Raw genomic sequence first — 17,151 nt, 5'->3', positions numbered from 1 at the left:
GAATAGGTAGGCCACATCATGAGTCATGGAGGGCTACAATCAACCCCGCAACATGTCAAAGCCATAGACAAATATAAATTACCTGCAAATGAAATATCTCTAATTATTTCTTGGTAAAATAATTATTACTCCAAATTCCTACAGAATGCCGCCCACAACACCAAATCACTCAATAACTTATACAAGAAAGGCACCAAACATTAATGGCCCTAGTAGTACAGAACAATTTTCAAAAATTAAAATTATCTTAACTCCACTCCTTGTCTAATGACATACGACCCTCCCGAGCAACTAACCCTCCCTACCAATACCGCACTGCAAGGCACTGGGATGGTGTTTCCCACAAAACTACCAGTGGTATCAAGAATCCATTTCATATGCTCCAAAAAGGATTTTAGCTCAGATAGATAACCCCAAATTGAAAAAGACGTTCTTGTGATCATACGTGGTACCAAAAAATAAATTACATTTCTTTATGGTACTAACTTCTGATTTACTTGTTGAGTTTCAAGAAATGACGTTCTGGAAAGACAGATCAGTGCATTCACAACAGGCCCTCTTCCAAATTAATTACAATCACATCTTTATCAGCCTACAGCACAATACATTATAATGTCAATGCCTTGTCCAGACCCCATATTTCACTCACACAAAATAGTATGCTTCCACTTAAGACAATGCTTTGCAAAATTGTTCAGAATTTTTTCCCATCGCAGTAGCCTAAATCATGTCTGCTATGACTGAGGCTCCACCATTACAACAAATATCCAGACATATTAAGCCCACTTGGCCAGACTGACTCCAACCCCATGATCTCACACCTATTTCTTCTTAAAAAATAGAATCAACAGTTCTGGGAGTGCTGATGCTGGCCAACACTGCAACAGCACGTCATTGACCTGCGCAATGACCACTGTGTATTAATGTGCATGAAGAGACTTACAAGATGGGGTGGCATCATATGTTACATCGGTTGGGCAGCCTGTTCCTGTGAAACCTGTTCGTGACGCAAGCAGACCAACCACAATAGTTCCATGCTTGGAAAACACTTCTGTGCCTCTAGTGACTTGGTAGGAACCATTTCTTCAGAATATGTGGCTCATTCTAGTTGATGCACGCTCAAAGTTCTCATATGTATTGCAATAGCCCGACACCACTTCTCAAGAAACTTTTGTTGCCTTAAAAAAGTCTTTGCTGTAGAAGGCACCCCAGCAAGTCACTGCATGGCTGCCAACATCAGATAGTCCTGGACCTCTGGTGACTGACTATACACTCACTCCATTCCAGCCACTGCCCCTGTTAATCTGTAGGTACAGAGGTTTATACCTGCACCTTTAGATGAGTGCCACATTGACTTCCCAACATAGGGCAGACAAAGTGTTCTTAGTGGAAGAGCTGTCACCAACACTTACCCTGCAGCTAGCCCATTAAGATTTTTGGCATAATAACAAGCCCAACAGCTGATTCCTATGCTGAGATGCCGCCTTCACCATATGCAGATGACAATTAGATTGCAGATGAAAGTTACAGCACAGACATTGAGATGGCTATACAAAAATCCCCAGAACCTCACGTTGGGCTCCCAATCCAAGTCTCACCCCCTCCCATTTGGTTCATGGTACAGTAATCTCCACTAACAGCAGTGACAATGCTGGTCATATGAGCCAGTTAGAATATGAGGGATAAATCTGTTTACGGGTAGCAAAATCAATGGCCGGTGATCATCTCTGCCACAGGCTACACAGACTGCAACAAGACATCAAAGGAAAGCAGTTATTTGGATGGAACTGGTGACATGACAAATACTGTATAATAAAATTCGCTGTCCAGTACAGTGCAATCACTTTAGACTATGCTAAGCTTCGTTGACAACTACTGCTAACATCTCTCTCTCTCTCTCTCTCTCTCTCTCTCTCTCTCTCTCTCTCTCCCCCCCCCCCCCCCCCCCCCCTCCATTATAGATTTGGATTTTTCACTTGGCACATGACTGGACTCTGGTGTGATTACTGACTTCCTTGTTGAATCCAAAGTCTGACTATCAATCAATGTTATAACGTCAAGGCAGAGATGCTTTGCAAGCTATAAAGTATTTTGTGTGGCGTAAAGACCATGCTTAGTCTAGGGGTAGTGTCTCTTGGCTAGTAATTAAAACATCCTGGGTTTAAAGCCAACCATTGCTTAAATTTTGAATAAAAATTCCTTAGCAATGAAGTCTGAAGATTTCCAGTATAAGGAGTCACTCCTGTCTTGCCAACAGCCTCATCAAAGAAGGCAGATGAACCAACAGTGTTTCAGGGTACACTCTTGCCCTTGGGATATGAAGCTGCCCCTAAAAGCCAGAAGAATCACCAATGATCAAAGGCATGAGGATGCAGATGGCACTAGAAACCACTGCATTGCAGAGAGATAATGTGTGTCCACTGGACATGGTGCCTGGAACTGAAAAAGTGCAATGATAATCTCTCCATTGGCAGAAGATTCTGGATTAGTCCCCCATTCAGGTCTCCAGGAAAGGGCAGCAAACTGAGAAATAGTCATCGATAAAGACTGAGTAATCAACAAAAGGATAACATTCTACAAGTCAGGGTGCAGAATGTCAGGAGTAGAGCCAATCTACATATACTGGGCCAGTGAAGTGAAATGGGAGGAACATAAGGATTTCTGGTAGCACGAATACAGAGTAATATCAACATAAGCAGAAAATGGTAAGAGAGTTGGATTCATTATGAGTAGGAAGGTGGTGCAAAGAGTGAGTTACAGTGAAATGATCAGTTTTTGGTTTGATCTCAACAGAATCAACAGTGAATCAAAGCCAACAACAGTGGTTCATGTTGTAAGAGTACAACTGTTGTTATGTTATTGCACTCCACGTGACATTCCAGTGATGGTATCAGTTGAATGACATAGTCGATGGATGGGAAACTGAGAGCATAGATTTAGTTCAAGAGGGGGAATATCCATAGTTTAATGTATGAAAAATACGTTGCAGAGGGTTGGGATACAAGTGGGTGTAGCTATCAGCCACAACCAGGGGATTGAGTACCTGGCCACTGACTGTGTACAACCTACTGAAAGATTATTAATGACCACAACTGAAAATGAATAAGAAACATAAAAATGGAATACCTGACACATTAAGTCATTATTGCTGTTCTAATAGCTCCTAGAGAGCTTGTGAACTGGACTTCGACTGTGATTACTAAACTTCACAGTTAGTAAGGGTTGGTTGGTGCAAACTTTTATTTCTTATGAGAAAAATATGTGAGCGTTAGTGTTAACTGCTGTTGGGCACGATTCAGCAATTCAGACAGTACTGACTGGCATGGATGAGCAGTGAGTGTGATGCATTACGTGAGGATTTTGCAGCAATGCTATGCTGAATTTAATTATGACGACTGAACTAATGATTAGTTCAAAAGATATATTTGATTTATTCTGAGCAAGTGGATTGTTCCTTGATATTTGTGGTTTTTTTTCCTCGTCTGGGGTTAGAATAGGAAGGTTTTACACTAGACTACTTCTGATCAGTGTTAAGTCAGCACTAATTAATGATTAGCAAAATCATTTATGTACAAGGAATTACATTTTTGTAGTTTAGGTCCCAGATTACTTGCGTTCCCTCCGAGGACGAGGACCAACCTTGTGACTTCAATTGGCTGAGTGCTGAGACCCATTCGTTACTGACAGTGAAGCCATTGTTATGGCTGATCAGGTCATCAGGTCTCTTATTTCACTAGCCTCATTTATAACACAGTCTCAAAATGATGTGGTCTGTCTTGGCACTTCTGTTTCATAGAGTCCCCTGTAGCAATGTAGTGTTCAGCAAATACAGATTTTGTTGGTTGCTGAAGTTCGATGTGTCTCCTGTGCTCCCTGCACCTGTTTTTGACTATCTGCGTAGCCTGCCTGATGAAAGTCTTACACCATTTGCACGGAATACAGTAGACACCATTTACGAAGGCATTACTGTTATGTTGAGCCAAGATTCTGCTGATTTTGTTCGATACTTTGCTGGTGTACATCACAAATACCACTGTCTTATCCTCATTATCATGTTCTATCTGCCGGGCCTATACCTTCTGCCTGAAAGCACATTCTCCACTCAACAGTGGCTTTTTTAGTCTCGCCTAATTCTTGGGAGTGATTTGACGCTGTCTCTTGAGATCAAGTGGACCAATCGTGATGCATTGCTACAGTCTAACAGTTTGAACATTTGGCAGCACGAGAACAGCCGCAAGAAAAGCGATGATGAACTCTAATTAACCTCACCAGTAAAGACATAGGCAATAAGGTGAAATCAGTTCTGGAAAAGGGACTAAATTTCACACCAACATTGACTGCTACATCTGTTGCAGATTTCATCAGTGGTACAGAACAAGTAATTCACACTCTCTCCAGCAACAATGCATAAGAGATACCTCAAGAAACACACTATGTACTCACTTGAGCTAATCCACTGAAGACAAACATCACGAAAGTGGAGAGAACTGCCATTTGAGAACTGCAGAATCATACTGAAATAATCACTCTACCAGCTCACAAAGGAAATGCCACTGTACTACTACTGCTGTCAGAGTACTATTGCAAAATGTACATCTACCAGAGGATTCAGCACAAAGAAAATTTAAAGGAGACCCAATCAACAGAGTAAAAAGGAGAACTATCGTGCTTCTATGCTAGTCCCTGCTGAAGGAAATCATCAAAAAGCTTCGAACATAGGCTGCTGCACCACCAAGGCTCCATTGCTTACCAAAAATTCATAAACAAGACACTGTATTCAACATAGGTGTATCTGTGTACCAATTTGGCAAACATCTAATGTCAGTACCAATCAGGAACTCTGCGCATTTTATTCAGCAGCTGCAAGAACTGTGCCTCTGTAACCATAACCTTATGGTGAGTTTTGATGTTGTCTCCCTCTTCAACAGAGTGCTGCTTGTTGATTCCCCTCATTTTGACAAGGGAGAAATTCAACACCAGAATGACTAAGCTCTTTGAATTTGTCATCACATCTACATTCTCTCTCTTCAATGGAAATTTTATGAACAAATGGGTGGTATTACCACAGGTGCCCACTGTCACTGGTTGGGGCAAATGTACTAATGGAGAATTTCGAAGTGAAAGCTGTGAAAAAAGCTGCACTGAACCCCTCACACTTTTTCAGATTCATTGATGAGACATTCATGGTGTGGCCCCATGAGAATGGGAAGGCTTCAAGAGTTTGTCCAACACTGCACCCTGCATCAGATTCACTATGGAGGTGGAAGAGAATGGCAAACTCTAGTTTTTGGGCATCCTAGCCAATGGCACAGCAGACGGCACTATGGGACACAGTGTGCGCCAGAAAGCCACTCTCAATGGTTCGTATCTCCATGCCTGAAACTGTCATCATCCTTCATTGTGTGAGGGTGTGCTATACACTGCTCCACATGGCACATGCTATACAACAAGTCTAGCAAGAGGGTTCAACCACCGCAAGGATGTATTCAAGAAGAACAGGCACTGTGGGAGGCAAATCCAAAGTGCTTTCAGGCAGAAGGTACAGATCAAGCAAACAGACCATGATGAAGAGGATAAGACAATGGTGTATCTAACACACAACAGCAAAGTACCAAACAACATCAACAGAATCTTGGCTCAATGTAACACGACATGCATTTTCGGTCCACCACTGAAAGACACATACTATTAGGTATGATGGAAGATGGCATGGGGATCTGTAAACTGGGTGTCAAATATATTCTATGCAGATGCAGTTAAGGCATAAATTAGGAAGACTGTGTGGACAATTGAAAAAAAGATGCAAGGAATGAAACCAAACTGTAGCAACCAACAATATCTGTGGTTGCAAAAAATTGCATGGCTACAGGGGACTCAGTGAAATAGGAACAAACTGAAATGCTAAGACAGACCTATCATTTAGAGACTGTGTTATAAATGACGCTCCTGAAATACGAGGGCCGACAGTGGCTTCACTCTCAGTAAAGAGTGGCACCCAGCACTAGGCCAATGGAAGTCACAACATTGGCCAAGACCATTGAATACTGGAGTTTGTGCTCGCCATCTGGTTTTGCGTCCTCCTGTCACCCCACCCAACATGGCATGTGACCACGTAGTGAGGGAAGGCGTGGAGAGTGGATAGGAGTATAAAGGAGATGCAATGTAATGGAGATGCTTATTCTACAGGTATAACCTGAAGATAATGGCACGATACGCCATGGAAATATCATATTACGTAAACGACTGCACTCAGCTGGACAACCAAGATCAATAAACACAGTTGGTTTGTCAGGATAGATCACACTCAATGACACTTTTTTTCCATTGGGTGTGACAACTTCTCTGCTGCCAAATATTGGTAAACATCATCAAGATACCCTGCTTGCTGTGGTCACTAAGGTGGTACAGCATTTGATTGTGTATGATATCTGGTCCTGTAGAGCTATCTTTGCATTGCACTAGTGCACCATTTAATTCCCAGTCTGTAAAAGGGGTGTTATTAGAATCTGTCTACAGAGTGTTAAAAGCTGTGATAAAATTTAATATGGAGTAAAATCTGGGTGAAAAGTGTTTGAAACCATTACTTTGAGGTACAGAGTCATTAATTTGGGTGTCTCTGAAGGATTGGTATTAAGTAAAATGAATGTCAATAGATACATCACAGTTTGGCCCATATCTATGCATATATTACATTAACTGAAGTAAGTTACTTCTCCTGAAAGCTTTGCTTCGGTTGTTTGATTAAATGATGTATCTTATAGTAGTAGTTTGCATATAATTATATTTTTAGTAGAGCGGTTTCTCCTTTGTTGTTACAATGCTCTTTGTTTACTTCTGAATGCCTCGGCCATTTCTTGGAACACCACCATGGAACAGCATTGAGATGGTCTGGAAGAGTAGGGTATTGCGTTATGTGCTGCACATTTCTTGTACTCTCATACCAATGTGATATATAGGCTTTAGAGAAATATGGTTATCAATTGACTTTTTATATGGACCACCATGATGGAATGTCAGTAAGTATCTAGTGTTGTGTCATAAAAATATTGGGTTAATAGGCACTGCTACGCATATCACTCTGATATGCCATCATGTAATAGATGTGAGCCTAGGATTGCTGGGCATTTAGTCAACGGAAAAAAAAGTTCCAGGAATAACGCAAAAATTCACGGAGGTCCCTGTACTCACCAGACAAAACCTAAAACCAGAAGGAACTGCTCAACTAGTTGATCTCAACTACTTGTATTCTAGCTGCCCTGTAAATGTGAATGCTGAAATCGCCAAAAAAGATATGGGGGAGGTGGGGGAGGGGTGTAGAGAGAGAGAGAGAGAGAGAGAGAGAGAGAGAGAACAAATGTAGGCCTTTCTTCTCCTGCTAGGATGCATATGTATCTGAGGGGAGTTGTAAGTTGAATTCTTGCAGTTTCCACCTTCAAATCATCTTACTCAGCAGTTACTGCTAAAAGTAGACAGAATGACCAATGTGCAAAAGCACCACAAAGACCTCTTCTCTGTACTTCAAGTATTTGAAAACATGATAGTTTTAGACTGTAGGAAAGTGAAAAACCAATAAATGTAATTTTTGCAGTGTGACATCTTGGAGAAGAGGGTTGTCAACTGTTTGACTGGTAACGTCCACCACAGTTCCACTGCTGAGTCATTAAGAGAAATGCAACTGAGGCGGAAGTTAGTTCGGTTAAGTCACTGTTTGTTCCCTTGCTTGCTATGGGATAAGTGTAATATCTCTACGTGCTGTTTTTCTGTCATTAGGGGAGATTCTCATTTTCCTTTACCTTTCTCTTATTTTTTGTGGAATATATAAATGAACATTACCTTTCCCAATGCTCAATAGATTCCGAGCCAACAACCTCCTTCCTAGTTGCCAAAACCAACTATATCCTCACCCACAATTACTCCTCTTAAGACCAATGTTGAACCCTGACTAGTGATGTGGGCTGAGCAAATGGATATTTGCCCTGGAAATTTGCCCAAAGCAGTTTCAAATGTCCAAAATCTGGGCATTTATAAAGAAAGTACTTTTTAAAGTTTTTACTGCTAGAGTCTATGATTAATAATTAAATTAAGTGATGGAAGAATACTCCCAATTAGGAGTTAGTAAATATTTACGTTTAAACATACATGAGTCAGTCACTGACTTTATTAGTGAGAACAAAAGGAAAGAAGAGAGAAGCATTCCCTCCCCACTAGCATTCCAACTTGCTGTACCAAGGAAGAGAGCACGTTACTGACAGCTGCTTATCATCTGCCAGTACTACTCCCTCCCCTCTCACCCCACACATTCAAACGACACCCCCCCCCCCCCCCCCGCCACACACACACACACACACACATACAGAGCAGTGAATAGCTGTTTAGTGATAAGCAGGTAAAAAAAAAACATTGTTCTTAGATCATTGCTTTGTAACGTAACACACTTTGTAATCTGTGTCAAATCTCTGAATATTACTGAAAAATGATTATTAATAACAAAATTATTACTGAATGTATTAAACAGCTGGCATGTGTTTCTTGATAGTAAATATATTCTTAAGTGTTACACTGTTTTTAACGAAAAAAAGCACTTTATTGTAAGGTGTAGTGACATTTGAGATAGACCACAGTTTTCTATTGGGCTTGTTTCCTTATCTACTTTTATATGACTGCCAGCTGTGAAGATAAAATGAGAATACTAAAATGAAAAAGATTTAATACAAAGAATTGATGCCAAGGACCCTGGAATCATTTGATTCTGATGCTAGTCAATTTCTAGAGAACTGGTGATTCTTGGACTTGTGGAATCGGAATCAGCACGACTCATCCCTAATTAAAATCATTATGGATAAACTCTTTTCACTCTAACATTTTTGCAGTCCACAGCATAAGTAAAAATAACACCTACAGGCTACCTACTTAATCTACATGTACAAGATTAACCTGCTATTTACAAAAAACAAAAAAGTGCCTGGCAGAGGGTTCAATGAACCACCTTCAAGGTGTCTGTCTATCATTCCACTCTTGAACGGTGCCCAGGAAAAACGAGCATTTAAATTTTTCAGGGCGAGCGTTGATTTTTCTTATTATATCATGATGATCATTTCTCCCTATGTAGGTGGGTGTCAACAGAATATTTTCATAATCGGAAGAGAAAACTGGTGATTGAAATTTCATGAGAAGATCCCATTGCAACGAAAAATGCCTTTATGTGATCATTCCAATTTAGGTTATTTGTAATTGTAACCCCTAAGTATTTAGTTGAATTCACAGCCTTCAGATTTGTGTGACATCACGTAATCGAAATTTAGCAGATTTCTTTTAGTACTCACGTGAATAACTTCACACTTTTCTTTATTGAGGGTCAACAGTCACTTTTCGCACCATATAGATACCTTACCTAAATCATTTTGCAATTAATTTTGGTCATCTGGTGACTTTACAAGGCGGTAAATGCATCATCTGCAAACAATCTAAGAGGGCTACTCAGATTGTCTCCTATGTTGTTAATATAGGTCAGGAACAAACAGGGCCTACAATACTTCCTTGGGGAACGCCAGATATTAGTTCTGTTTTACTCGATGACTTTCTATTACTACGAACTATGACCTTTCTGATATGAAACCATGAATATGAACTATACCTTATTTCAAGAATTACTTTTAAACTTGAGTTTTGTTTTCCTTTTTTATTATGTACTACCCCACTAATTGACCTAATTAAAAAAGTATAGTTACATTTACAGCCCAACTTACTTCCCCTAACAACTCTAATAATAACTAGGACACATTCTGTGGCATCAGCGATTTCCAATTTAGTACTGGAGGGAAGCGTGGGGGGTAGAAATCGTAGAGGGAGGCCAAGTTATGAATACAGTACGCAGATTCAGAAGGATGCAGGTTGCAGTAGTTACTCAGAGATGAAGGGGCTTGCACAGGATAGAGTAGCATGGATAGCTGCATCAAACCAACGACGATGACAAGAACAACAACAACAAACAACAACTCTTCCCTAACTTTCAAACAGCTTTTTCAGCTTGTTTACCCAACCATTACAGAAGCAGCGTTGCAAAACACCTTTTCCAAAACAAAATATCAGTTAAAATTTTTTTGTAAGTGCCACTTATTAATTAATCTTCAAAACATATAATGCATGAGCATTTCTGAATTTTGGACACTTACCTGAACTTATAAATGCCCAAGCATTTTACATCATTAACCCTGTATGACTCAGTTCACTACTCCATCCAACCATGATCTACCCCCACTGCCCCCAAATCACCCCCTGTTAACATTCCAGAATTGCTTAATCTTGAACCTTGCATCACCATCATTCCCCACACCCATCAACTTGCAAGCTAATGGTACATCTGCCCAAAGAACTGCAATCCACCACCTAAAAATTGACCCCGATCTTATAATCCTACGTCCTGGCTAAGGCTCGACCATTGTTGGTTTGAACTGTAAGGATTACTTGTCGGAAGGACTCCGCCAGCTGTTAGAATCTCCACCTACAAATCCTGCCACAGTGACTCCACTATGGAAATCTCTCCTCAAATCCTTCTAGGCCCATCCTAGAACCTCTCCCTGGAACCCATCCCTCTCCTCACCTCTACAACTCCCTGCACTCCCACCTTCTACATGCTTCCTGAAGTCCATAAACCCAATCACCCAGGACAGGACATTGTGGCCAATTGCAGTGCCCCCAGTGAGTGATACTCTGCTCTTGCAGACCAACACCTTCAGCCTAAGAGCAGACCAACACCTTCAGCCTATCACCCGCAACCTACCCTCCTATTTAACAGATACCAACCACTTCCTCCACTGACACTCTACAGTTCCTGTTCCTTCACCACATGGTGCCATGCTCATCACTACTGATGTCATCTCCTTTTACAATGAAATCCCTTATACCATGCTCATGCCTATGCCTACTGAACATTACCTTTACAAATGCCCAATGGATTCCAAACCAACAACCTCCTTCCTAGTCACCATGACCAATTATATCTTCACCCACAATTACTTCTGCTTTGAAGGTGTTACGTACAAACAAATCTGACGTATGGCTATGGGCACCCGCTTTGCACCATTCTATGCCAACCTATTTAATGGCCATCAAGAAGAATCCTTACTGAACACACAGAATCCCAGACGTCACCTGGTTCAGATTCAGTGATGACACCTTTGTGATCTGGTCCGGTTGAGGACACCCTATCCACATTCCTCCAGAATCTCAACATTTTCTCCCCCATTCACTTCACCTTGTCCTACTCAACCTAACAAGCCACCTTGCTTGAAGTTTACCTCGACCTCTGTCCATATCAAACCTACCAACCACCAGCAATACCTCCACTTCGAAGCTGCCACCCATTCTATACCAAGAAGTCCTTTCCACACAGCATAGCCACTCATGGCTGTCACATCCGTACTTACGAGCGGTCCCTCTCAAAATATACCAAGGGTCTCACTGGGGCCTCCACAGAGCTTTATTACCCTATCAACCTTGTACAAAAACAAATCTGCTGTGCCTTCTCTCTCTAGTCACCCACCACCTCCCAAAGTCCCACTGTCCAGCCACAGAGGAGCATTCCCCTTGTGAGTAAGTGCCACTCAGAACTGGAGCAACTGAAGTACATTCTCCGCCAGGGTTTCGTTGCCATGCCCTGAAATAAGGAATGTCCTACCCACTATCCTTCCCACCTCTCCCACAGAGATATTCTGCCACCCACTGAACATACATATACAATCCCTGTTCCCAACCCATTGCCTCATGATTCACATAATAGTCCCACACATCCTCCAAGAACTGCAGTGTTAATTCTCTATGAAAGATATTGTCGTTGGTCTAGCGTATCTCCCAGCAGTCAACAGTGCTTGAGATTACATTTCAGTTGTTGCTTTAATCAATAAGGATCCATTCCACATTGTTTCAAGGGTGGCTACTCCACCTAAATTATCTTAAATATTCTCCACAGAAAGACAATGGCGTCACTGTTGTGAACAAGTCACTCTTTATCCTAAAACTAATTAATTATTGAGTAAATTGTATGGGACCTTATTTCCTAACTGGCTCCACGCCACGGGTAGATAAGTGAAGGCTGCGGGCTACAGGAATGCGCATTACATTTTCTACTTTAAGTCAATGAGGCAGCCATGTCAACAATTCCATTCTTATTCTCATTTCCAAAGTGTTGGCCATAATGTGGACAATTCTAGTTGAGGGCTCTCAGCCTGTGTGCCACCTAGCCACAGCAGAGTCCAACAAATTTGGTGTTCAGTGATCAGAGTCCCAAAAGAATAGGTACTTACTCCTTTGACTTGCTCCAGGAAGTAACAGCTTGGGTACCTACAATGTGAGGATTGCATTGTCAGGGGTCTATGGTAAAGCAGGTGCCTGATGACAATACAGTGTCCAATTAGGTACTACATTATTTTGGCAATATAAGTTGTCCACATAGTGGGAATGCACAGGTGATCTTCATATATTGTGGATAAGGTGTCATCTAAGTTGTCTTAGTTAAGTTATCCTCCCCAAATGACTTGCACAATTGGAAAAAAAGGGAGGAAGAGGGGGGGGGGGGGGGGGGGGGCAGCAGCAGCAAGAGAGGAGTCCAAAACTAAAAGTGTGGACTAGACTATTTTATTAAAAAGGTAAAAGAGAGAAGAAATCAAGTAGGATAATCTAACAGGCACAGGCAAAATGTAAGCAATCACCAAGGCCTAAGACTGGAATCAACAGATCGAAGGAGAGATGGATAGCTGGCGCGTGAGGGTAGGGGTAGGGGTAGGGGGTGGCGGGGTGGGGACAGCAGCAAGGGGAAGGGGTGGGGGGTGGGGGGAAGTACCACAATGGTTCAGGGTTTCGCATTTGCCCCTTACATACCTATGAAAAAGCTGTGAATTCCCTGGAGGACAGATTCACAAAATAACAGTATTGAAACTTACCCTAATACAGTGCACATGTAACAGCACTCCTGCCTTACAACAGATGATAATTTTTCAGAAACTGAAAACTCTGTAAGAGGGTATGAAATTCTTGGGAAAGGAGCATGTTTTAAAGATACAGTTTATTGAGATAAATGTGATTTATGTTCATTTAGGGAAGCGTTGTATATTCAGGTTTCTGTGTATAAGTTCCAATTAGGTAGTGTTCACCATCTGTGACATTTCTGTTGCTATTTCTGATAGTATTAATAGTAAATGGAAGCAACTGATTTTATTCATATAATAGTGCAAATACCAGGAGCTATAATACAAATCTGACAAAAAAGAGCTACAGCATTTATGGCACTAATTAAACAAAAGTTAAAAGTAATTATCCGAATCAATTATTTATTCATCAACAGAATTTATTCCCATACCTTCATATTTTGGGTTTGTAATAATTTACTGTGTGTGTGTGTGTGTGTGTGTGTGTGTGTGTGTGTCTGCGCGCGCATTTCATAAGTTGTGCAAAGTACATTAAAATAAGCTTCACAGCTACCACTCCAGAAATAATTGGAGTTCGACAACACAGCCTGCTCAGCTCATTTAATTGTAAACATTCATCAGATTTTGGTGCAAAAGTAGTTATTTGACTCTTGAGAAACCCTTTTGATAACCCACAAAACAGGACTAGGAAAGCTACAATATTTACAGAATACATGTAATATGGACAATGACAAATGTCACAGTCTACTAGAGCCCAAGGAAAAAAACATCATGCATGATGCTATCAACAAAAAGTTTTTCACTATGTCTCAATGAATGACCACATGACAATGTGATATCACAAATAGTATATCTTATTCACTGTACAACTTAATCGGCCATAACATGAAAGCTCCACATCTCTTACAGCCAACATACTATAAATTGCTTTCCATCAAACTGTAGCCTATGACAACTGACCCTAATCATATTCACACAATTATTACCATATTTCTTTCTTTAGTTATTATATAGTGAGGAATACATGCAGAATAGAAAATATTATGATTAGGTAGCAAGGAAAGAACAATGATCAACTGAAGTGAATCAAAAGTGATGCATCCCTTTCATTATAGAAAAATCATTTAAAAATCTACCAACAAAACACAACTCTTAGTGGGAAAAAAACAGAATTTTAAAATCTTTCTGGCTTTGCCATTATGGTAACTGATTTCGAGAGGAGCTTCCAAACCAGAAATTTGTGGCCTGAATAACCATTATTGTCACTGGAAGTTAGTCTTGGCAGTGATAAAAACAGTCATCACTGCATATGCTGTAGAAATATTTAGCGTAAGAGACCCAAGTTGCTCAGCAGCTGGTACGATCCCAAACATAAGGTATTCAATGCATATAGAAAGATTGTCTCCAACAGTCAAAGGGTCAAAACTGAGTGCTGGACTGGGATTTGAGCCCAGAACCTTGTTTTTCATGGGCACTGCTCTTAATGACTGTACTATCCCGGCATGACTCATGACTGATCCATACAGTTTTGATAGTGCCAGTGCCTCTCACTTTCCAAACATCACAGTTACTATCCTACATACCTCAATGGCCTAGTAATCTTGGAAGAAAGTATACTGCAATGAAATGGCTTAGCCATGCTGTAAGGATTGTTGCCAGAATGAATGTCTTACTCTGCGGTTAAGTTTGTGCTGTTCTGAAACCTACTGGCAGACTAAAATTGTGTAGCAAACTGGGTTTTGAACTCATCTGGTAAGAGCTTTGCCTGTGGAAGGTAAAGTTCCAGGTTTGATTCCCTGTTCAGCAAACAGATTTAATCTGACAGGTAGTTTCAAAACAATGCACACTTTATGCAGACTGAAAGATTCATTCTGGCAATAAACCCTACACTGTGGTTAAACTGTTTCTCTACCATATCTTTTCTTCCAGGAGTGCTATTTCAGCAAGGTACGTGGGAGAGCTGTGAAGTTTGAAAACTGGGAGAGAGGGACTCTTAAACTGGAAGCTGTGGGGGCTGGTCTTGAGTCCTGCCCGGTTGGCTTAATTGGTGCCTATCAATTAGATCCTGGCTCAAGTACTGATAGTGCACCCAGTTTTAACTCTTTTACTTCAGCAGACGACTTTGGTACATGCTGCATTGGGCAGTGACCAATCAGGCTGCACCACTGAGTACCCTGTGTTTGCGATACTATCAGTTACTGGATTTGAGCCCTAGTCCAGCAGAGAGTTTTAATCTGTCCAGAAATTTCAAAACGGTTTACACACTACTACAGAATAAAGGTACATTTTAGATTATATAACATGTTAAATTTTATACCAAAAAGTTGTGATCAACATTTTACTTCCAAACGTAGCTGCAGCTGAACTTTCTCAGTATGGGTAAGTACTTCAACATCTTCCTGTTAAGCTCCATGCAGAAGCTTATCACCACGAAGTGAAAGACCTGTTTGGATTTTTAATTTTTTTTCATACTGAAAGCACCATTAAAACATTACAGGTGTTTTCCAAATCAGTTCATTGATAAAGAAATTTACTAGAACTCACCAAAGCTTTCTGGATCAGAGTCCCACAGCTGCAGGTCATCTTGGGTCAGGAGGAAGTAGTGAGAGACAAGCTTACGACACATCTCATGTAAAGTATCTTCAGTGAAGAAGTCCTGCTTCACCTGGTGTGCTTTCAGTGTGGCTGGCTCCTTTGTTTCTGAGGCAGACAGGATATCATCCACTGAGTGGAGAAAAATAATGTTTACTTTCTTCCAGTTTCAAAAAAACATTACTCCAAGGGAAAATTGATCCAAGAAATATGCAGGCACTTTGAATGTAAGTGCATGTGAATGTGTGCAAAGGAATAAGACAATATGAAAGATGGGAGAGGGTCGGAAATGAGACTTAATAGGGAAGAGTACAAGAAAAACCAACTAGACTGGCTTGATTTCAATTACAAAAGTGAGCAGTAAAATATATAACACAACTAAGAAAGAGTTGTTCACTTATAACACAGTGTTGCAGCTTGTTCATCATCAAAGCTATCTGACATCCAATTATGGGTAAAGGCCTCCTCTATACTTTGATGAATTATCTAGGTTTTGTAGATCCATTGTACAGTTGTGAATGGTAATATTTGTTTATGGTTCACTTAAATTTTTATAATTTACCTTTCTTTAAAAATTTCGCATATGTATTTTCTGTATATGTAAAGTAAAGTGTGTTATACTGGAGGTTGAAGTTCTTTGTATTGTATGTGAACAATGTAAGTAAAACACTATATACATTGTTTCAAACAATGGAAAAACCAGGATGGTGCAGATTCACTGATGACATCTTTGCTACCTGGATGGAAGGTGAGGACACCTTATTCACATTCCTCCAGACCTCAACAACTTCTCCCCTATTTGCTTCACCTGGTCCTACTCAACCCAACAAGCCACCTTCCTAGATGTTGACCTTTACCTCAGAGATGGCTACATCAGTACCTCCATCCATATCAAATCTACAAACCACCAGCAATACCTCCACTTAGACAGCTGCCACCCATTCCATACCAAGAAGTCCCTTCCGTACAGCCTAGCCACCCGTGGTCATCACATCTGCAGTGACGAGCAGTCCCCCTCAAAATATACCGAGGGTCTCACTGAAGCCTTCACTGACTGTAATTATCCTCCCATCCTTGTACAAAAAAAAACAAACCTCCCGTGCCTTATCTTTCCAGTCTCCCACCACCTCCCAAAGTCCCACCACAGAGGAGCATTACTCTCGTAACTCAGTACCATCCGGGACTGTAGCAAATGAATTACATCCTCTGCCAGGGCTTCAATTACCTCTCGTTGTGCCCTGAAATGAGAAATGTCCTTTTCTTGAAGTGAAACGTTCAGTATAAAAAATGTGTGCTTTAGTATCTAAGTACTTTAATATTTAAGTTGTTTATTATAGAATTGCTTTTCTATAGATCCCCCATGGCCATTTTTTGTTAGTTCCCCTGAGGTTATCTACTGGGCTCTTTCTCTTTTAAAAACATAATGTATAAGGGTGTAGTAGATAAAAAAAATTACAGTGTCTGCACCAATATTGTTTACGTGGAGTAATATTTATTTCAAGAAGAAACTTCAACAGTAAAAAAAAGGGGCAAAATTCATAATTCAGCTTTTCCAAATACTTCACTGTTTCATTGCCAGGATAGGCTGGCGACCACTATTACATGTTTTAAACTACTAAATGAACTTAGAACTGAG

At 40.7% G+C, this 17,151-nt stretch overlaps 1 protein-coding gene across 4 annotated transcripts in view; it reads right to left on the bottom strand.

The window, feature by feature from the left end:
* Positions 1-17,151, bottom strand: part of LOC126412880 (importin-11) — a 171,303-nt gene that overhangs the window by 99,244 nt on the left and 54,908 nt on the right. For 3 of the 4 annotated variants that reach the window (XM_050082767.1, XM_050082766.1, XM_050082768.1), the window contains exon 8: positions 15,468-15,647. In XM_050082767.1, coding sequence (XP_049938724.1) covers positions 15,468-15,647 — 180 coding nt within the window. The remainder of the gene's footprint in view (positions 1-15,467; positions 15,648-17,151) is intronic. The other variant, XM_050082769.1, reaches the window with a different exon arrangement.

Source organism: Schistocerca serialis, chromosome 7, assembly GCF_023864345.2.
Source record: "Schistocerca serialis cubense isolate TAMUIC-IGC-003099 chromosome 7, iqSchSeri2.2, whole genome shotgun sequence".
Lineage (NCBI taxonomy): Eukaryota > Metazoa > Arthropoda > Insecta > Orthoptera > Acrididae > Schistocerca > Schistocerca serialis.
This window is presented reverse-complemented; position numbering and strand designations above follow the sequence as displayed.